Source organism: Mytilus galloprovincialis, chromosome 10, assembly GCF_965363235.1.
Source record: "Mytilus galloprovincialis chromosome 10, xbMytGall1.hap1.1, whole genome shotgun sequence".
Taxonomy (NCBI): domain Eukaryota; kingdom Metazoa; phylum Mollusca; class Bivalvia; order Mytilida; family Mytilidae; genus Mytilus; species Mytilus galloprovincialis.
The window spans coordinates 6436984-6460995 of NC_134847.1; the positions used below are offsets into that span (position 1 = coordinate 6436984).

The window sequence follows — 24012 nt, forward strand, 5'->3', positions numbered from 1 at the left end:
TTACAATAACAACAATGGTACACATTTCATTGCACTAGATGTGCATTTCGACAAAAATTATTGTCTCTTCAGTGATGTTCAAGGCGAAACCAATTGAAAGTCCAAACTTTGTATAGACTTTGAATTAAATAAATACTCTTTTGTAAAGTTCAGAGGGATAGATGCTGTCAACTGTTGATCATAGCTACCAAATTTCCAATTCTGTAGTTAGATCATACCATTTATTCAAGTGACGCATTTTCCATTTATTTATTTATTAAAGTTACTACTAGGGAGGTTGTTAATGACCTTGACTACCTAAAAGTTTATCCAATATTCAAATCCTGTTTTAGGAATCCAATTGTGCTATTTACCTAATATCATATCTCATTCACATGAATTTGAGTTCAGTTGCGAATGTGCTGTTTAGTAAAATATCTTGCTGTCTGCAATAAGTCGAAAAGGAGATTTTATACGATCAAGCATATCGTTGATGTCTAACTGAGATTTGGGCGTACTTCAAACTCTACATCAAGATGCGATGAGCTTGCTCAATCACCTACATCTGTTTATTTCCAATGAGAAAAGAAAACAACCCAGTTTTGAGGTTCCTTCTGATTTTATATTCCAGTATACGAACGAGGAGACTGTAACTTACCTTATTAAATGCTTTTCAAAAATGCATTTAAAATTCGTTTTTGAAATCCACAAACCCAATTAGTTTGGTTTGAAATTATCGTTAAATGCGACAGCAGTGTTGCACTTGGTTTAGAAGTTGGTGCCGATCTGTCATATTGTTGAATGTGACAATGTGCTTCATGTGTCTGTAACATGTGCAAATAATAGCAATTGGTCGATAGTTTTCTTCTTTGTTTCTCTTGACGTTCATGAAAACCGAACAAACATTTGGATACCTCCAGTCCGGTGATGCATTCCGGTGATCAATGATTATTTTAGATGATTGTAAGAATTTGGAGTATCTCCTTTGTACCATCTGTCACAACCAAGTTTAAATCATGACTTTAATGATATGCACAGAACTTTATTTTGATTGACAGGACCTTATCCTATTGTTGTTTTGAATGATATCAACAGCGTCACAGAGGCATTAGTCAAAAGCAAAGCTGATTTCGCCAATAGACCCTTTATACATTCAGGTAAATAAAGACTGCAAATCATGTTTTAATATTTCTCATACTTTGTTAACTATTTGAATTTGAAAATATGTTTTTACATTTTCATAATGTAAATTTACAATAAGGCGATTTGTAATGTAAAACAGTTTCTTTTTTAAGATGTCAGGTCTGTTAGACACACGAAAACTTTATTAAATTATGAACACTGAATGCTATATTTGATAAACAACAGTTTAATCTTATTCTTTTCCTTTTACCAAAAGACCGAAACATTATGTATTGGTGATGCGAAAATGACATTTCCTATGTAAGATAAGAAAACGTAATTGAATTGTGAATTACTCATTTTATGTAAAATATTAACATTGAACATTTTAATTTTTAATAAAAGAAAACAATTCCTGACTAGCTGGAACCGTCTAAACATGCAGTTATTTAATGTATCTTGAAATATATTGTTTTGTGATATAAGCTTTTCGTATCAGTTCCTATTTAACTTTTCATTAAAGTTAGCGTGATGACCGAGGGAAGAAAAGATATTGCATTTTCCAATTATACACCAACATGGAAATTGCACAGAAAAATTGCTGGAAAGGCATTAAGGTAGAACTTTGATTTATTATTTCTATTTGATATAGTATTTTTTACCCTGTCTTGTAGTTGATATTTCAATGAATTGTACTTTTTAACTAGAATAAATGGTGTATTGAATGATTTATCTTTCATAATCTTTAAGTCAATGTCAAATATGAAAATGAAATGAAATATAGATTACGCATCTATTTTGGTATTAATAAAAAAAAAAAGCGAAAGAAATATTTATACTTTAGTTGACCTATCTTGTAAAAAGGCAGCAGACAATAGGTTCCAGCTTATGATTAAATTGAAGATAAACTGATACGCTCATAATTCAAGTGAAGATAATCTGATACGCTCATAATTAACGTGAAGATAAACTGATACGCTAATAATTCAAGTGAAGATAATCTGATACGCTCATAATTAACGTGAAGATAAACTGATACGCTCATAATTCAAGTGAAGATAATCTGATACTCTCATAATTAAAGTGAAGATAAACTGATACGCTCATAATTCAAGTGAAGATAATCTGATACGCTCATAATTAAAGTGAAGATAAACTGATACGCTCATAATTCAAGTGAAGATAATCTGATACGCTCATAATTAAAGTGAAGATAAACTGATACGCTCATAATTAAATTGAAGATAAACTGATACGCTCATAATTCAAGTGAAGATAATCTGATAACAAGCAATGCTGCTGATAACAGATTAAGGAATTGAAACAATTGTTTTAAGAGCAAGGCACTGTTTTTATACCCCCGCTTTAAAAAAGGGGGGTATACTGTTTTACCTCTGTCTGTCCTTCCGTCAGTCCGTCAATCCGTCCGTCCCATGAATATTTTTCGTCGCATTTTTCTTAGGAACTACAATACAAGGATTTCTGAAATTTGGTTTCAGGGTTTATCTAAGTCAGCTATACCGTGTGATGCGTTTTCAGATTGATCACGTGACAACTTCCTGTTTACCGAACACTTGTATGATTTTACACATGATAGCCAAGTTGAAAATTTTCGTCACATTTTTCTCAGGAACTACAATACAAAGATTTCTGAAATTTGGTTTCAGGATTTATATAAGTCAGCTATACCGTGTGATGCGTTTTCAGATTCATCAATCGACAACTTCCTGTTTACCGAACACTTGCATATTTTTACACTATTAATATTATCCACTTGCGGCGGGGGTATCATCAGTGAGCAGTAGCTCGAAGTTTCACTTGTTTTGTAGGCAATACTTGGCAGGAAATCATTTGGAGAAAGTTCTTCATGAGTCGATGAATAAATGTTTACCTGTAATGGCCAAAGAAAAAGGATCATTTAATCCGGAAAACTACATAGATTTAATGGTGTTCAATATTCTTAATGCTGTGTGTTTCGGAGAAAGGTAAGCAATGAATTATAAGATTTCAATTTTGTTACACTTCAGCTCTACATTTTTTGCATGTTTGTCTAGCTACAATACCCTTTCCCTTTTCACAAATGTGACCTACCAAATTTGACTATTTACCAGATTTGAAAAAAACATGAGCAACATTACGGGTGCCAAATGTGGAGCAGGATCTGCTTACCCTTCCGGAGCATCTGAGATCACCCCCAGTTTTTGATGAAGTTCGTGTTGCTTAGTCTATGTTGTGTATTCTGTACTATTATTTTTCTGTTTGTCTTTTTTTATTTTTAACCATGGCATTGTCAGTTTATTTTCTACCTATAAGTTTGACTCTCCCTATGGTATCTTTCGTCCCTCTTTGTCTAGTGGTAATGTGCGTGTATGGATTTGATGTGCGAGTTGTTTTAATTCCTAAACAGTTATAACCAAAGAATTTTAAATTATGACATAACTCAACCTAAACAGCATTAAAGTATCAGCTTGGGTTACAAAATGGTTTTACTGTCAGGAATTTGAGAATAATTAACTGGGTGGAAACAAGCTTGAAATATAAAACAGTTATTTCCATACAAAAACAAAAGTAACCACTTTTTAAAATTGATCACATAAATATAATTCGAAAATTCAGTTAATTTCGACTTCTAACATTATGTTGTCTAATATAACCTCTTTGTCAGGTGTTAACACATGCCAATTATGGGCTTTATGTATGCTAGAGAATGAAATATGATTTGACATCTGTAAAATTTCAGATGCGGTAATTGATTATTTATTGCAGTTCCAATAATTTAAAAAAAAAAATGATAGATTCCCTTATATAATTGATTACAATAGCTACAAGACCAGTCAAAGTTGGTTATGTTGTTCAATTCGAATCGTGATTTTAAATAAAATGCATTAGGATGCTTGTAGTTATTTGTTGTCCTTATAAGTATTTCCCATAAATAACAAAAGTCAAGTTTTGTGACATTGATATAAGTAAGATAAGACTCAATTTGTAGAAAAAGACACTTACTCAATCGTTGTACTACGATTTTCAGTTATACCGTCAGGTATTCTCTTTTTGTTTATAGTCCAATTTGTTTTTAGAGTTTTGACCTTATGATAAATGTTTAATCATATGCCACTTACAGGAATGTCTCATCAATAAGATTCGAAGACATATGCCTGGTCTGAATGGAATGTTATACTGTTTTACCCCTTTCCATCTATTCTTTCAAAGAAGGAATTGCTGTCACAGTTTCTCGGGAACATTAATTCAGAGCGTTCCTGGTTATCCGATTGCTTGTTATCAAGTTACACTAAGTTATTAATTCACATTCATCGCTCATGTTAAACGAATACTTGCATAGTCTTACACATACTGACCATTTATGATATTATCGCCGCGTTTGTCTAAGGAACTTCGTATCAAAGACGAAAGATACCAGAGGGACAGTCAAACAATAAATCGAAAATAAACTGACAATGTCATGGCGAAAAATGAAAAAAAACCAACAAATAATAGTACTCATGACACAACATAGAAAACTAAAGAATAAGCAACACGAATCCTACCAAAAACTAGAGGTGATCTAATGTGCTCAGGAAGGGTAAGCAGATCCTACTCCACATGTGGCTCATGTTATAACTAATCCGGTAAATAGTCTTATTCGGTAGGTCACATTCATGAAAGGGAAGGGGATTGTAGTTACGACGTAAGGAACATATCCGATATCATTTGTGAAACGGTTATTCCATAACGTTCAACCAACTGGTGATGGTGTCCGTAACATTTACGAAGGAATGATTTCAATTTCACTATTGGAACTCTTGGTTTAATAGCTTCCTTGTGAGCAGCAACCCTCTATAAAGAAAATCATGATAGGAGCATACATAATTTTTGTAAACAGATTCATGTGAGCATATTTTTGCATCCGTCGAACATCATCTTTTATAGCATGGATAATATTAGAGATCAATGGCTATCAGTTCTTGTTTTGGTCATTTAACACTTGTTTCTTAAATATTTGCCAGATATTCGGAATCTTTTTGTTTTCTACATGTATAATGCCAATTAACATTTTTGTCGGATAACTTCTATATGTCTTTCTATAATTTGATTACATATAGCTTAAACTTTGATAAATCAGTGGGTTTTTTTTTCATTGTTTTTTGAGAGAAAAAAAATCCAATGTTAAATGATAGAAAAATCTAGAGTGAATCTATTCTCACCACATTTTCAAAGGCTTCTGTTTTGAAAAAAAACACACGAAGTAATAGTTTCCTTTATACATATACTATCAATGTATTATAGTCATAGATTCTGAATGGAAACAAATGTTCCAGTTCATGAAAATGTTTGAAATTGTTTATTTTATATCTTTTAGTGTTGAACTAGATGATCCTGAATTTGTAAACTTTATGAAAATAGACAAGGATGCGACAGAAATGGCAGCAAGTGGATTTGTTGAAGACTTGTTCCCCAGCATGTGTAAAATCTGGACGACAAATAAATACAGAACAGTTATCAAAATGTTTGATGAAATAATTTCTATAGTCAAAAGGAAATTCCAGGAGCATGAAAAAACGTTCAATTCTGGTATGTCAGCAAGTTTCATATGTTTACTATACAAATGTTGATTGTAAAATATCCATATATAGAGATATTCCAAATTCTCAGCCACAACAGAATTACAATGACTAAAAAATACTGACGAAAGAGCAAATACAACAAAAACAGAGAAAATACGAAAAACAAATATATGTACAGAAAAGATTCGTCAAAAAAATAAATCCTCAAACTGCATATACATCTAGAGCAAGCAAAACTGAAAGATCTGTATTGGCAGTGTTATACAACACCATGTTAATATCAATATTTCTTGTTTCTCCTAAACAATATAGGGTTATTGTATTTATCAAAACTACATAGATATAGGAAAATGTGGTGTGAGTGCCAATAAAACAACTCTCCATCCAAATAACAATTTATAAAAGTAAACCATTATAGGTCAATGTACTGCCTTCAACACGGAGCCTTGGCTCACACTGAACAACAAGTATAAAGGGCCCCACAATTACTCGTGTTAAACCATTCAAACGGGAAAACCAACGGTCTAATCTATATAAAAAAACAAGACACGAGAAACACGTATACATTACATAAACAAACGATAATGTCTGGAAGTTTATTTTTCTCGTTACAAAGGATTGCATTTTTTTTTCCTGCTCTATGCATGACTGAAATGAAATTCTTTCGAAAGTACAGTGACTAATTATTAGTGAATAAAAGCAAAATTAATCCTACAGTCAACTATATAATAGATCGTTTATCAACTGTTGGTCATTGTTATGCCGTAACCTATAGTTTTACTACATCTGCAATCAAAATAAACATCTATGAAAATAAGACAACACAATTAGTAAAAGATGAAAATATACATTAAAGAGTAGGCTACGCAGAGCACTTAAACATAATGAAGGATGATCGGTTCTTGATCCATTAGGGTTTTAACAGTTCTTTTTAGTAAACTTGTCTGTATTTGAAAATTCAATGTATTGTTTGTTCTGTTGATGTAGATCAAAAGATCGTATAGACCGACACATTTGGAATGTTAATAAGTATACAACTTCTTAATGTTTCCTCTGGAACCGTTTTGTATTTCTTCTCAATACTTTGTATACAGTCACATACTTTTCTTTCTTTAATATAACTGAATGTGCCAGAAATGAAATATTTTCAAAATTAACAGAACATTAAGGAAACTTTCAGGTGAAAATTATATAAATTTAATATATACATCTAAAAACTACTTTTTGTTTCAATAGATTCGTATACACTCCAAAATTTAAGATGTCAAAGATTGTCTTGATAAATTATTAAAATTGAAAAGCAATCTATCAATATTTTATTAAATCATACTTCTTAGAATTTTTTACATACGATAAAAATGTCTTTACTAATTCAGGAATATGACAGTTGTTATTCATTTGTTTGATGTGTCTGAGCTTTTGAATTTGTCATTTGATTAAAAACTATCCGTTTTGAATTTTCTTCTTGTATTTTTGTGATTTTACATTTTCTAGACAATATAAGAGATTTTACTGATTCTTTGATACTGGCAAGAAAAGAAGCTGAACAGGAAGAGAACGATGAAGTGTTGTCTCAGTTAACGAACACACATCTTAGACAAACGCTAATGGATATATTTTTTGGTAAGATCTCGCATCTATGGCAGCTCCCAAGTCAAAGTGAACTGTAGTTCTTTAGCAGTTTGTTAGCATTCACAGTTCCCACTTGACAGCAGTTCTTTGGTAGTTTACCAGCATTCACAGTTACCAAATATAAGTTGCAATTCAAAGGTGACACATGAATAATCAATATACAGTGTAAAAGATATGAAAGCAAAAATTATTAAAATTCTAATATTTTACTGTAAGTCTTCGTGAAATTTCAAAAAATTGTACAAACTTATATTTGTAATTAGAACAGTAACTATACAATCTAATAACTTTAGCTGGTTTTAGACCCCTTATTAATTATGTATGTGATCGTAATGATATAGGAACAATTAAAAATGCACTTTAAATATCAAGGCTTTTAAAATACAAATTATGTAAGAGGTATTACTTATACAAAGAGATTAATTGGATTCGAGCGTCACTGATGAGTCTTTTGTAGACGAAACGCGCGTTTGGCGTATATATAAAATTTAGTCCTGGTATCTATGATGAGTTTATTTGCTACCTTGACTAAGTGATTTTCAAATTAAAAGTTATTTCATTTTTATCATTATTTTATTACCGAACATGCCAAATGTACTATTTTTATTATATTTAATGTAGATCAAAAGATAACAGTCATGACAGTTATATCCTCTTTCTCTTTTGGATTTAAACAAAAAAATATTGATTCATGTAATATTTTATATTTCTTTTTTCTGAAACAAACTTAAGTAAAATTATATATTAAATTAATTTCAATAAATTGATAGTCTGGACAATGTTAACCAATCAGCTATTTGCAGCCTAGGTTTATCTTATAGTCCCACCCCCTTTTTCAACTCTTTAATATGATTATATTTATCATTTAACAAAATAATAGATTAAAATAATTATATCTATTTTTTTACAAATAACATCTCGAACTGTAAGTATATATATGCTAGAATTCTATTACAATCCTGTCAACATCAAATATTCTATTTGAATAAACAACTATCCCCCCTTTTTGGGGGCTTTCTGTATGATTTCTGATCCCCCTACAAAGTTATGTCAGAATATACACAAGCATTAACTGTAACTTCAACTTACTGAACTGCAAGTGTGTAAAAGTGTTCAATTCAGCCAAAATTGATCTTATAATTGACAAAAAAGGTTTTTCACCAGCAAGTATTTCCACACAACATGGAAACAAAGTGCACATTTGAAAATGATCAAATTATCTCTAAATAAATGTTTACTATCAAGCTGAAAACATAGCCAGATCCAAGCATTTTTAAAACAAAGATTAAAAGCTCAACTGTTATCGAACTGCTGTCATAACTGTTGTCCCGACTGCTAAGAGGAATGCTAAGATGAATGCTAAGACGAGTTCTAAGATGAATGCTAGGCCGAATGCTAAGAAATGGTTAGATTGAATGCATGGACAGCTAAAGGACGGCTAAAAATATGAAAAACGGGTAAATAACAGCTAATAAACAGATAATAATAGCAGTTCAGTTTGACCTGGGAGATGCATTTTATTTTAATATTGTATCAATATAGTTAATGAAATTAGTGACAAAAAAATCCCTGTCTGCCTATAAATTTTAAGGAATTTTGGTCCTCAATTCCCTCCATACTTTATTTGGCCTTTTTAACCAATCACAAGCAATGGATAACACGGGCTTCGGAACAGGGTAAAAGAGAATGAATGGTGATGTGGCATGAAACGATTCCCTCTAGATTTTTCATTCCTTTAACATTGGCATCACTTTTCTTTCAAAAAAAATAAAAAAAAATAACAAATATTTTATGAGATTCCCTAAAATTTAACCTATATTTAATAAAATAATGAAAAGAAAATAGGGTAGGGGATAGGGGATAAAACCAGTGCATTCCTAAAAATGTGGCAAAAATTCAAAAAACACTATCTTGTGCATGTATTAGTTTGTGATTAGATCACGTGTAACTTGTGCGCACAAGTTGTACAACTCGTGCGCACAAGTTGTATAACTCGCGCGCGCAAGTTAGTAACTTGTGCGCGCAAGTTGGTAACTTGTGCGCACAAGTTGAAATTTTTTTTTTGCATGGCACTCCAGGGCTTCCGTAAGACAGTGTAATACAACAACACAACACAAGAATAAACTGTAAAAGTCAATTTAAAAAGGACTGACTTTTTCAATGAGTTTTTACACAAAAACAAAAATGACTAACAAGAGACGCCTCACCCAAAAATACGTGTAGACAACAGTAATATACAAGTGTTAAAATGTCATAAAACAATTAAGAGAAAACATATGCGGGTTAAAAACTAAAACGAAAAAAGAACACACCATTTATAAGAGGAAAACAAAGAATCAACAAGAACACTGAAGTGCAACGAAAACAAATAACAACATTTATAGAAACTGCAGTTAATTATTGAAGCACGTTTCTTTGAATTATGTTTACCTAGCAATTTTTATATGAATAAACAATTTAAAATACTTATGTTATAGCTGGTATTGACACATCTAGAATAACTTTGTACTTTGCTGTACGTTATATGGCTGGGTTACCTGATATCCAGAGTAAAGTTCAGGAAGAAATAGACAGAGTTGTTGGTTGGTATCATAATATTTGGATGTGTCTTTTTTAAAGCATTTATATGATTGGTAAAACTATTGCATATATTGGTAAAACTTCAAAATGTCATAACATTGTTTTTGATCTATGATTTATTTGATGTACATTTAATATATCACATATAGAAAAAAGTAAAATCACAAAAATACTGAATTCCAAAGAAAATTCAAAAAGGAAAGTCGCCAATCAAATGGCAAAATCAAAAGTTCAAACACATCAAACGAATAGATAACAACTGTCATATTCCTGACTTGGTACAGGCATTTTCTTATGTAGAAAATGGTGGATTGAACCTGGTTTTATAGCTAGCTAAATCTCTCACTTGTATGACAGTCGGATCAAATTCCATTCTATTGTCACCGATGCGTGAACAAAACAAACAGACACAATAGGTAAAAATGTCAAAAAATAGGGGTACAGCAGTCAACATTGTGTTATCATCTTAATCACTATAAAAACAACAAATGTAACGAAGAAGCACAAAAAGGCATACGTCAAATTTAACATCCTCATTATGCTTATAATATACGATAGATATATTCAATAAATATGAGCTTTTTATAATCAAACAACGGTAACAGTAGTATACCGCTGTTCGAAATATCATAAATCGATTGAGATCAAACAAATCCGGGTTACAATTTAAAGTGAGGCCAACAAAGGCATAACAAACCCAAATTATTGTTTCAAATGTTAGACATAACCATTTGTTCTTGAAATGAATGCTACCGTTAGCATTGAGAACATAGATTGACAGATGATACAAATAATCTAGGAAAGGAGGGACGAAAGATACCAGAGGGACAATCAAACTCATAAATCGAAAATAAACTTACAATGCCTGGCTTAAAATGAAAGACAAACAGACAAACAATAGAAAACATGACACAACATAAACAACTAAAGAATAAGCAACACTAAGTAATAACATCGATAATTGATGTCTGAAAATGCTCTGATACTAAATTTTACAATTATTTATTGTTAAAGTTAATGATACTACGTTTATTGTACTAATATCAAAACGACAAAAAAAAAACCAATGCCAACAAAAAAAGAAAATCAGAAAAGTAAAGTTAGTTCATTTATTTCTTTCAACGAGCTCAGAACTTTAAGGACACGATGGAACAAGACATATGCCTTATTTAACATTAATCACAACTGTGTCAGATCAATATTGCTTTAAAACGTATATAAGCATGTAGTTTGTATTGACTGCGTATAAATACTTTAAAACGTATATAGCATGTAGTTTGTATTGACTGCGTATAAATACTTTAAAACGTATATAGCATGTAGTTTGTATTGACTGCGTATAAATACTTTAAAACGTATATAAGCATGTAGTTTGTATTGACTGCGTATAAATACTTTAAAACGTTATATAAGCATGTAGTTTGTATTGACTGCGTATAAATACTTTAAAACGTTATATAGCATGTAGTTTGTATTGACTGCGTATAAATACTTTAAAACGTTATATAGCATGTAGTTTGTATTGACTGCGTATAAATACTTTAAAACGTTATATAGCATGTAGTTTGTATTGACTGCGTATAAATACTTTAAAACGTTATATAGCATGTAGTTTGTATTGACTGTGTATAAATACTTTAAAACGTTATATAGCATGTAGTTTGTATTGACTGCGTATAAATACTTTAAAACGTTATATAGCATGTAGTTTGTATTGACTGCGTATAAATACTTTAAAACGTATATAGCATGTAGTTTGTATTGACTGCGTATAATTACTTTAAAACGTTTTATTAACCAACTTACTACAATATGTATAGAAATGCCCATGCTTTATAAAAGGAAAATTTCGACATCTGGTCATTATGAACGGAGAAATTGCTACAGCCAGTCATTACGAGATCTCAGTCATGCATTACGAAATCTCAGTCATGCATTACGAAACCACACCCGTGCATTACGAAATCACAGTCATGCATTATGAACAGTTGAAACGGGACATCGATTAAAACAAAATGTCGTTTATTTCTGTAAATAAGTGTGACATTTTTTTATTCTTTTTTAAACTTAATATCATAAAAATAAGTTTAATAAATGATGTTCATTAACATTGTTTTGTAACGACTTGAAACGGAAATATTTCACAGCCTTTTTCGAGAACGATTTTCGATTATTATCACTGTTTCATTTCCGTTGTTCAATCCTCAGAATGCAGACTTTACTGTCTGATTAATTCTTCCCAGCTACTTTTTAATTGCTAGATGAAATGAATTTTAATAGCATAAAATTAAGTACTTGGATGAAAAATCAGAAATTACATCTGACAGTCACAATGTTGACTAAAATTCCATGCGAAATTGAATGCGAAAAGACAAGTTGAAGTTTAGCTATGAAATTCCTGTATCTTCTTCACGGTAAGTTTTTTACTCTTTGTTTAATCGAAGAATAAAAACATTTAATAAAAATTTTATGAAACGGGCTTTTCTGTATTGGTCCTGTTGTAGTTTGTGGATAGCTGTATAGTTTTGGATCCGAGACTCGAAGACTGTTCTTGAATGAAGTTGCCTTTATAGTTGGTTAATAAAAGTATCAATATATGGACTTTTTCATATTGGCCCTGTAACATGCCCTTGATATTAATAATGGCCTCGGACAGTTGTAATGGCCCTCGGCGTTGCCTCAGGGCCATTACAACCATCCTTGGCCATTATTAACACCTTGGGCATGTTACAGGGCCAATATGAAAAAGTCCATACATTAATACTATAATATAGCATGTAGTTTGTATTGACTGCGTATAAATACTTTAAAACGTTATATAGCATGTAGTTTGTATTGCCTGCGTATAAATACTTTAAAACGTTAAATAGCATGTAGTTTGTATTGACTGCGTATAAATACTTTAAAACGTTATATAGCATGTAGTTTGTATTGACTGCGTATAAATACTTTAAAACGTTATATAGCATGTAGTTTGTATTGACTGCGTATAAATACTTTAAAACGTTATATAGCATGTAGTTTGTATTGACTGCGTATAAATACTTTAAAACGTTATATAGCATGTAGTTTGTATTGACTGTGTATAAATACTTTAAAACGTTATATAGCATGTAGTTTGTATTGACTGCGTATAAATACTTTAAAACGTTATATAGCATGTAGTTTGTATTGACTGCGTATAAATACTTTAAAACGTATATAGCATGTAGTTTGTATTGACTGCGTATAATTACTTTAAAACGTTATATAGCATGTAGTTTGTATTGACTGCGTATGAATACTTTAAAACGTTATATAGCATGTAGTTTGTATTGCCTGCGTATAAATACTTTAAAACGTTAAATAGCATGTAGTTTGTATTGACTGCGTATAAATACTTTAAAACGTTATATAGCATGTAGTTTGTATTGACTGCGTATAATTACTTTAAAACGTTATATAGCATGTAGTTTGTATTGACTGCGTATAAATACTTTAAAACGTTATATAGCATATAGTTTGTATTGACTGCGTATAAATACTTTAAAACGTTATATAGCATGTAGTTTGTATTGACTGCGTATAAATACTTTAAAACGTTATATATAGTTTGTATTGACTGCGTATAAATACTTTAAAACGTTATATAGCATGTAGTTTGTATTGACTGCGTATAAATACTTTAAAACGTTATATAGCATATAGTTTGTATTGACTGCGTATAAATACTTTAAAACGTTATATAGCATGTAGTTTGTATTGACTGCGTATAAATACTTTAAAACGTTATATAGCATGTAGTTTGTATTGACTGCGTATAAATATTTTAAAACTATTTCTATGTGATTTTTGTCATTAGGGAAAGATAGATTACCGGGGATAAAGGACAGAGAAAAACTCAGTTATACAGAGGCAACCTTACATGAAGCCATGAGACTTGGTACAGCTTCTCCAGTAGGTGTACCACATAAGACAATGTGTGACACGAAAGTTGGTGGGTACTCAGATCAATAAGACTTTTACACCAGGATTTGATTACTATAGCCGTATTTGGCACAACCTTATGGAATTTTGGGTACTCAATGCTCTTCAACTCTTTGTACTTGTTTGGCTTTATAACTATTTTGATCTGAGCATCACTGATGAGTCTTATGTAGACGAAACATGCGTCCGGCGTATTAAATTATAATCCTGGTACCTTTCATAACTATTAAGCGGTCTTTTACCTATCGTATATGGAGACTAAATTTGATTATGAATAAGCAGTTTTTGTTTCGCCTTGACTGAGTCAAAAAGTGAGACATAGGTATGCTGTTTCTAGCGTCGGTGACGGCGGCGTCAACAATGTATAAGTTTGTGATTAGGTCTAGTTTATGGTGAACCACAAGTGGTAGGTAAATCATATTTGGTATGCAGTTGTATAAGCATTGGCACATCTCATTTCTATGGAGATTATTTGGCCCTGCTCCCTCAGTCATGGTCTTTTGACTTGGAAACTTTTGCTTATTTTACATGTATTAGTTTGTGATTATGTCATTTATGGGGAACCACTAGTGGTAGGTAAATCATATTTGGTATGCAGTTGTATAAGCATTGGCACATCTCATTTCCATGGAGATTATTTTGCCCTGCTCCCTCTGTCATGGTCTATTGACTTCAACACTTTTGCTTCTTTTACATGTATCAGTTTGTGATTAGGTCAGTTTATGGGGAACCACTAGTGATAGGTCAATGATATTTGGTACTTAGTTGTGTAAGCATCGGCACATCTTATTTCAATGGAGATAATTTAGCTCTGCACCTTAGTCGTGGTCTTTTGACTTGGAAACTTTTGCTTATTTTACATGTATTAGTTTGTGATTATGTCAGTTTATGGGGAACAACTAGTGGTAGGTCAATGATATTTGGTATGCAATTGTGTTAGCATCGGCACATCTCATTTCAATGGAGATAAGTTAGCTCTGCACCTTAGTCGTGGTCTTTTGACTTGGAAACTTTTGCTTATTTTACATGTATTAGTTTGTGATTATGTAAGTTTATGGGGAACAAATGGTGGTAGGTCAATGATATTTGGTATGCAATTGTGTAAGCATCGGCACATCTTATTTCCATGGAGATAATTTAGCTCCGCCCCTTAGTCGTGGTCTTTTGAGTTGCAAACTTTTGCTTATTTTACATGTATTAGTTTGTAATTATGTCAGTTTATTGAGAACCACAAGTGATAGGTCAATGATATTTGGTATGCAGTTGTGTAAGCATCGGCATACCTCATTTCCATGGAGATAATTTGGCTCCGCCCCCTTGGCATGGTCTATTGACTCTGAAATATTTTCTGAGTTATCATGTATTAGTTTGTGATTAGGTCAATTCAAGGGGAACCATTAGTGGTAGGCCAATGTTAATTGGTGTTCAGTTGTATAAGCATTGGTACATCTCATTTCCATTGAGAATATTTGGCCTCACCCCTCAGTCACAGTATAATGACATTAAAACTTATCTTAGTTTACATGTATTAGTTTGTGATTAGATCAGTTAAAGATTAACTGTTAATGTTAAGTCAATGATATTTAGTATGCAAATTTATTGGCATTTGCAAGCATGGTTTCCATGGAGATTATATAGCTACACATCCTCTTATTGACTTTGAAACTTTTCTATAGTTTACTGGTTAATGTTTGTATTTAGATTTGGGAACAACTTATAATAAGTCAATGGTCATGATGGTATTTGTTATGTATTTGCACATCTTATTTACATGGAGATTGTTTAGCAATGTAACTCAGTCATGGTTTATTGACTTTGAATATTTTCATAACTTGTGTAAGATGTTGCTACTTTGATTTCAACATTTGCATAATCAAAATTACATAAAGGCGAGACATATCTCTGTGATAACAGTTTAAATAAGTTTGCTTCAGTGATTTCGATTTAGAACAATCAGACGCTCATCTTAGTATTTGATGACATGTGGTATAGTATGCGCTTTAAATTGTGACATCATCCAGCATAATGGTCTTTTTAAAGTTTTTACAACATTTACATTACAAAAAACAATTATATTGAATATTCAATAATTCAGGTTTGACAAACTATTCAACTGTAACTTGATTAAGACAATAATAATCAAGAAGAGAAAAGTAGCTAAAACGTGCAAATAAACTCATCATAGATACCAGGTCTAAATTTTGTATATTCGCCAGACGCGTATTTCGTCTACAAAAGACTCATCAGTGACGCTCGAATCCAGTAGATATTAGCTATATGGAAATCAAATTGGAGTCCGGAGTAGTGCTTATTACTAAATATGAATACAATAAAATGAGAAGTAAGTGTCATTCGGCCAGAAAAAAAGAAGAAAACAAAACAAAACAAAATCAAACGGAAAATAAAAACAGAAAACAGAACTTACAATAAATGACATGTATCTAATTGAGAGGCGGAGCATTACAAAGTGATAATAAAGCGACCTAGGCATTGAAAAAAAACACATAACAAAATAAGCAAACAAACAGTTTACAAATCATAACATTAAGTCCTGATATGACTGATCAAGAGGAAAAACCTCTGAACACCGTGGCATTCTTCCTGTTGATTATGTAAGTACGAAATATACTGTGGTAAGTCTCATTCGGTGAAATAAGATTCGTTCAAGGAATAGTGCACGATGTTGTAAACACAACAATTTGGACACTTATTTTGTCATCTTTAAAACTAATATTTCATTACATTCAACCATGTTATGAGGGCGTCCATAAATTTAGTAAATGTAAATTTTACAACTTAGAACCCTAGCCTGTACCAAGTCATACATATGACAGATGTACCAGAATTCCATTTTGATGACTGATCATGCCCTAAAAAATTATTGTTTATCGATAGTATGTAATCAAGCAGACATAAACATCGTCGTTATAAGATTTCACATGCTTATTTGTGTTTTTGAACTAATGTTTTATTGTTATATCGGGTTATACATAAACAATGAAATAACGTCAACCGTTTTGTATGCTATAAAACAAATTTGAGAATTTAAATGAATTCTGTTAATATAAAATTTGACAAGCATTTATTTCTTATTTAATTTTCTGATTCTTTTATAAAATAGTATTCAAATTAACCTTTACAACAATCAGATACGCTATGATACACAGATGTATCATTATAGTAATATATCAAGAGTTAAGAAGTTGCTCCAATATACTCATGAGACAATGTGGCTTCGACATGCCGAGGTCTCACTTGAATGATGAGGTTTAGATAGCTAGAAGACTAGTTCCAATATACCATTTTCTACATAAGAAAATGCCTGTACAAAGTCAGAATATGACAGTTATTATCCATTCGTTTGATGTTTTTCTCTAATGAATTTGCTATTGATTAGGACTTCGTTTTGAATTTTCCTCTGAGTTCAGTACTTTTGTGGTTTTAAAAGAACTTTAAGAGGATATCGAATAAAATTGAGAATGGAAATGGGGAATGTGTCAAAGAGACAACAACCCGACCAAATAAAAAACAACAGCAGAGGGTCACCAACAGGTCTTCAATGTAGCGAGAAATTCCCGCACCCGGAGGCGTCCTTCAGCTGGCCCCTAAACAAATATATACTAGTCCAGTGATAATGAACGCCATACTAATTTCCAAATTGTACACAAGAAACTAAAATTAAAATAATACAAGACTAACAAAGGCCAGAGGCTCCTGACTTGGGACAGGCGCAAAAATGCGGCGGGGTTAAACATGTTTGTGAGATCTCAACCCTCCCCCTATACCTCTAACCAATGTAGTAAAGTAAACGCATAACAATACGTACATTAAAATTCAGTTCAAGAGAAATCCGAGTCTGATGTCAGAAGATGTAACCAAAGAAAATAAACAAAATGACAATAATACATAAATAACAACAGACTACTAGCAGTTAACTGACATGCCAGCTCCAGACTTCAATTGAACTGACTGCAAGATTATGATTTCATCATATGAACATCAGGCACAATCCTTCCCGTTAGGGGTTTAGTATCATACCATCATAACATATATGAGAAGAACATAACCCGTGTCATGCCAACAACTGTTTTTAAAAAAATAATGTGTTTAGTTCCGATGCAAAGACCTTATCAGTGACTCAATATTAACGCCAACATATGCAATATTTAATGACTTGACAACAGTATCGTAATTATATCCCTTCTTAATAAGTCTATTCAAAGGTTTTGTAAGTTTCTGAGGTGAATACTGACACCTTTGTGCTTTATAAAGAATATTACCATAAAAAATTGGATGTGAAATACCTGAACGTATTAGAAGTCTGCATGTTGAGCTATATTTACGAATGCTGTCTTTTTACCGATGATAATATTTAGTAAATATTTTGACTAGTTTGTGATATCGAAAACCCTGGTGTAATAATTTTTCAGTAATACATAAATTTCTCTCGTTAAAATCTAAAACATTGTTACATACACGAGCGAATCGTACAAGTTGTGATATATTAACACCGTAAGATGGTGACAAGGGAACGTCACCATCTAAAAACGGATAATTAACGATAGGAAATGAAAAATCATCCCTTTTATCATAAATTTTAGTATTCAGCTTTCCATTAGTGATATAGATATCAAGATCGAGAAAAGGGCAGTGGTCATTGTTAGTATTAGCTTTATTTAAAGTAAGTTCAACAGGATAAATTTCATTAATATACATACTGAAGTCGTCATTATTGAGAGCCAAAATATCATCCAAATATCTAAAAGTATTATTAAATTGGTTTATCAGATGTTGTTTCGATGGGTCTTTGCTTATTTTTGTCATAAATTGTAACTCATAACAATACAAAAACAGGTCCGCAATAAGTGGTGCACAGTTAGTCCCCATTGGAATTCCGATTATCTGACGATATACGGAATCCCCAAAGCGAACAAAAATGTTATCTAGTAAAAATTCAAAGGCATATATAGTATCAAAGCAGGTCCAATTAACATATTTGTTTTGTTTATTGCTACTAAAAAATGACCTAAAAGAGTTTGAACATATATATTCACATTCTGATTTTTTGAATGCCCATTTAATTAGGTGTGTGAATTTTTTCTTAATAAGAATGAAACCGTTTTATATTATTATTTTATTTTCTGAACAGTGAAATGATGACCAGATGCATTGTTCCACATGAATTTGTGACATAATGGGGTATCTGACATAATCTTTATAGAGATCTTAGACATGGTTAATTTCATATAAAATTATTCCGAGTGCTATCATCTCTATGTCAAATTCCAAAAATTAGTTTGTGTTATGTTTTCTAGGAGGTTATGATGTTCCAAAGAACACAACGGTTATGATTAATCACTGGGCACTTCACCATGATCGTAACTACTGGAAAGATGTGGAGAAATTTGATCCGACACGGTTCCTGGACGAAAATGGAAAACTTGGTATGAAACCAGAAAGTTGGTTACCATTCTCTGCAGGCAGACGTGTGTGTCTAGGGGAAACTGTTGCTAAACCTGAACTGCATTTGATTTTTGCAACGATAATGCAAAGGTTCAAGATAACACTGCCTGAAGGAACCGACCCCGAATTAAAACTAGGAGGAGCAGGTGGCATAACACAGCCGGCTACTTATGAAGTCATCATTACAGACAGAATAAATACATAAAATTAAACTTATGTATCCTTATGTAGCTCAAAGTGTAATTATTGTTTATAAACATTCTGTAGTTGTGATTAGATACGTTATTTAATGTAGAATTGTAATCTATTTTTTTTTAATATAATACATAACTTTTTCTTTTTGTTTTTCATTTTTCAGTCCTTTGTATATTAACTTGATTGGACATTATCAAATATTCAAATTTACCGATAAACAAATTTAACTACGCCTACTTATATTGTTTGCAGGGGTCAATCTGAATTACAATGCTTGTGCAAACTTTAATTCATACAAGCAAGCAAACCAAACCACTAACTTACTAGCATTAGAATAACAGCTGTAAAGTTTATTAACTTCTTGTTTGATTTTACCTTCCACCTGTTCAAGTATCAATGGTGATCGGGTCTTATGTAGACAAAACATGCAAAATTATAACATGGTATCTGTTTAGGTTCTTTAAAAGAACTCGGGCATTTTCAAGGACACAAAGTATCTGTTTTCCTTCTTTGACAACTAAAGGCAACAGTAGTATACTGGTGTTCAAAAATCATAAATCGATTTAGAGAAAACAAATCCGTGATACAAACCAAAATCGAGGGCAACACATCAACTAATGAGTAAAGAAATTCTCGAATTGATATTGTTCTAAAATCAATTCTTAAAATTGATACCCTTTTCCGTGAGTATACATCTTAAATTCTTCGATAAATCTTTGCCTGAAGTTACGTGAAAGATTTTAATGAACGCAATCAATGTAAAACTAGTAAATGATTTTAGTCGGGAATTTATATTCCACAAATTACTTGAAATTTCATTCATAAAAATAGTATATAGTGTATTAGTGCATTTTGAAATATGCTTTAGTTAAATAGAAACAACATTCTTGTTTGTACTGATAAAGACAGTATTCAAATAGCTTTCGTCACTGTAATTAAATAATCTTGAACAATATATTTTTAAAAGTTCAATAAGGTTATATAAATTTAATTTTATCGGTTTTCTAACCAACAGCACCAGAAATGAAACATACAGATTATGTATCAAATATGTGTTTCTATGTACAATCAATAAAGTTTTGTCCTGACTCAGGTCGTTTAGATTTTTTTGGTTTTTGTTTTAATTTTCACGTACATGTAGAAGGTCGCGCGGTTACCCTAGTTACCTACATCGTGTATTCTTCGTATTTTTTAAAAAAAAAAGGTTATTATTTTAAAATACAACACCCCTGAATAAAAGGCATTTTTACTGTTACGAAAATGAATAATACAACGACCCTGATTAAAAAGCATTTATTATGTTACATGCATGAAATATACAACGACCATGAATAAAAGTCAGTTATACCGTTACAAAAATTAAAAAAATACTGAACTATTTTGCATGATATGGTTTAGGTATGTCTATTGTGAAACATATGTCCTACCTACACTTTTCTGTATTCTAAAATTTTCCAGGTCATTGTCACGGTTAGTAAGGTCGTCATATCGAGGAGCGTTTGGTACAGTGATTTTGTCATTATTTGGTTAAGTTGGTCATGGATAAGTTATGTTACTTCCCAAAACGATTGCCTCAGTTCTTTAAAAATGAGGAAATAAAAAGCAAATTAAATGTTTGAATCTATATTGTAAGTCAAAATATCTAGATTGAAATTGTTATTTTTAAGAAATGAACGTAGGATAACCAAAATATCCAAATTGGTATTGTTTGGTTAAGCGATTGACATGGTTCAGTTAAGAGTCTAGAAAATCGTCATGGTTTTGATTACATTTGTCATGGTTTAGATCTAAATTAATACATATTTGTGGCACCTTAATATTGATAGTTTGTTTGAAGGCGATTGTGAAAAAGGAAAGGAACACAATTAACTAATTGACAAAAGAGGAAAAAAGCCTTTTCAACAAATTTGGTGGGTGTACACGTTAAATCGTATATTTATATACTTTTGTATCCAGCGTAACACATTGCGGGGTCAATGGAAATATCGGGTGTCCATCCTTACGTCCGTCCGTCTGTGCGTTCATCCATCAGTTTTCACGTTTACAATTCTTGACGGATTATTTATAAAACTTTTATTATAGTTTTATAGTAATAATTTGGGCTAGTTCGAAAGTCAGTGACGCTCATTTATTTTTTAAAGAGTTATGTCCCTTGATAAAACTTTAGCTATATTAAAATTGCTCTGTTAGCACTCTCAAATGTACAATTCTTGCCAGAATTTTATAAAAATTACATCCTAGGTTTATATTAGCAATGTCTTGGAAGATTTCAAAAGTGCCTTTTTTCAATAGGTGTGTCCTTTAGAAATATAGTTATATGGAGAACTGCATTTTAAGCGCTCTTATATGTACAATTCATACCCGAATTTTATGAAAGTTAAATCATAGGTTCATATCAGGAATGTTTTGGACTCATTTGAAAATTAGTACTGAAAGATTATTTTTTTGCTATCTAACTGTTACGTTTTGCAACTCTAATACCGCTGTCCCCTCTGGCCACGATTGCACTAAGATCTAAAAAAAAGGCAAATTGTGACGATCGTAGTGCAATCATGTACATCGCAGTAAGGTCGTAATACGGTCGTGGGGAAGTCTTCTAGATCGTGATGAGCGTGGCCAACTTTGAACATGTTGAAAACAATCGTGTTGCGGTCGTGGCGAACTCAGGTCGTAGTAGAAGCGTAGTAAGAGCACAGTAAGGTCGTGGAAAGATCGCGAAGGGCGCTGCACCATCGTAGCGAGAGCGTGATTCTATTCGGAGAGACTGCGCTTTGATCTCACAGCGACGTAACTACGATCGTACTACGACCATTACGTTCTCACCACGACCCATCTACGCTTCCACTGCGACTATACCACGTTTACACCACGCTGTTCAGGACCATACTACGATTCCAGCACGCCCATCATCACACTTTCCTTATGACCTGGCTACGTCTATACTACGACCATCATGCTCATTGTTATTTTCACATGAAATACCGGTATATAAAAGCTCTCCAGGTTGTTTTTTTTTGTCTGTATGTAGTTAGGACTCCTTGTCCATTTTTTCTAACGGCTCAACCATACGTCACACATCTATGTCATCTCTGCTATCGTTTACTAACATATCGTCATTTGAGCTTGATGAACCAGCAATAGGTTGTAATTTAGGTTGAATTGGTCGGTCCGACATCCCTGCTGGATCAGGATTCGTAACTATCAGAGCTCCCTCTGCCTCTACATCAACCCCTACCACCATGCCCACGTGTTTTAGTAGATTTTGGTGGCATGACTGTATTGTTTCCAAGAAATCTACGTTTAATCATTAATAGAAGTAATTGAACTGTATTGATATGGAACACGATGTTGACGTTATTGCTGAGATTGTTGTAAGATCGGTATTCATGAACGTACATGTAGTACAATCGTGGTAAGAACATCCTATAATCGCAGTAGAAGCGTGGTTAGATCGTGTTGCTATCGGATAACACGTTGTATGGTCGTAGTAAGAACATGATGAGCGTAGAAATATTTTGATAACCGTAGTGAGGTCGCAGAATGAGCGCGGTGAGAACGTGGTATAATCTAGTGGGACTGGGGCATTAAGTAGACGTCAGTAATCATTAATTTTCCCCGGCAGAGTCCACCTACTTAGAAATGATACCGTCCATGAAACAATAACTCAACTATAAAATTAAATAAACGATATCGATTTAGTATATAGTATGAAAAATTTACATTATTAAATGTGATTGAAAAACATAATTGAAAAATCATTGATAAACGTACTGTTGTGCTTAGTACAAATTCATTTAAATGTTCAGCCTCATTTCTGACCCGACAAGGCGAGAAATCAAATTAAGACAATAAGATGAATATTGTTAACGGTATTCCATTCTGAAATAAATAAAAGAAACTTTTTGTCTTAGATTGATGTCTTTTTATTAGTTGTTATCGGCTTGGAATGTACTCACCGATCAGTTCTTTCTTTGGTGTTTTGTTTAATACTTGATTACTTTGCTCTGTATCGATCTGATCAGTCAAGTCCTTTTCAACAATTTATTTATAGTTTGTTGTGCGGTAACCTGTATGCCCAGATTAAGGACATTAAGACAAGGGACTGGTTGGGAGCCAGCAAACATTTAAACCACGTCATATTCTGTATTACATTATATGAAGTCTACAGTCTGTAATGCACAATCTGTCGGGTTTTTTTTTTGTATATCATATTCATTTTTTGCTTATTGTTCTGAACTTAAGTCAAGTTATAAGTTTACTTATTTAAATTGCTTTATCTTTAATTTTGTCGGAGTCTTTAATTACTTGCTAAGAGGTATGAGCTCTGTTAATTGGCCGTTTCAGAATCTAAAGAATCATGGGTAATTTCATTGTTCGTACCCCAAAATGAAAATAACGCCGCGTCATTGGTTAAATTTCCATTGTTTATGACATTTTAACCAATCAGGACGTTTTGATGTACACTTTTGAAAATATTACCCAGGATGCATTAGATTCTGAAACGGCGAATTGT

General features: G+C 32.2%; 1 protein-coding gene across 8 annotated transcripts in view; it reads left to right on the top strand.

The window, feature by feature from the left end:
- LOC143049741 (steroid 17-alpha-hydroxylase/17,20 lyase-like) overlaps window positions 1–19639 on the top strand; it is a 73994-nt gene extending 54355 nt beyond the window's left edge. For all 8 annotated transcript variants that reach the window (XM_076223446.1, XM_076223443.1, XM_076223442.1 and 5 more), the window contains 8 exons: window positions 1038–1136; window positions 1625–1718; window positions 2931–3086; window positions 5459–5670; window positions 7158–7286; window positions 9773–9877; window positions 13717–13851; window positions 19157–19639. In XM_076223446.1, the coding sequence (XP_076079561.1) occupies window positions 1038–1136; window positions 1625–1718; window positions 2931–3086; window positions 5459–5670; window positions 7158–7286; window positions 9773–9877; window positions 13717–13851; window positions 19157–19509 (1283 nt within the window). In that variant the 3' untranslated portion in view covers window positions 19510–19639. The remainder of the gene's footprint in view (window positions 1–1037; window positions 1137–1624; window positions 1719–2930; window positions 3087–5458; window positions 5671–7157; window positions 7287–9772; window positions 9878–13716; window positions 13852–19156) is intronic.
- The last annotated feature ends 4373 nt before the right edge of the window (window positions 19640–24012 follow it).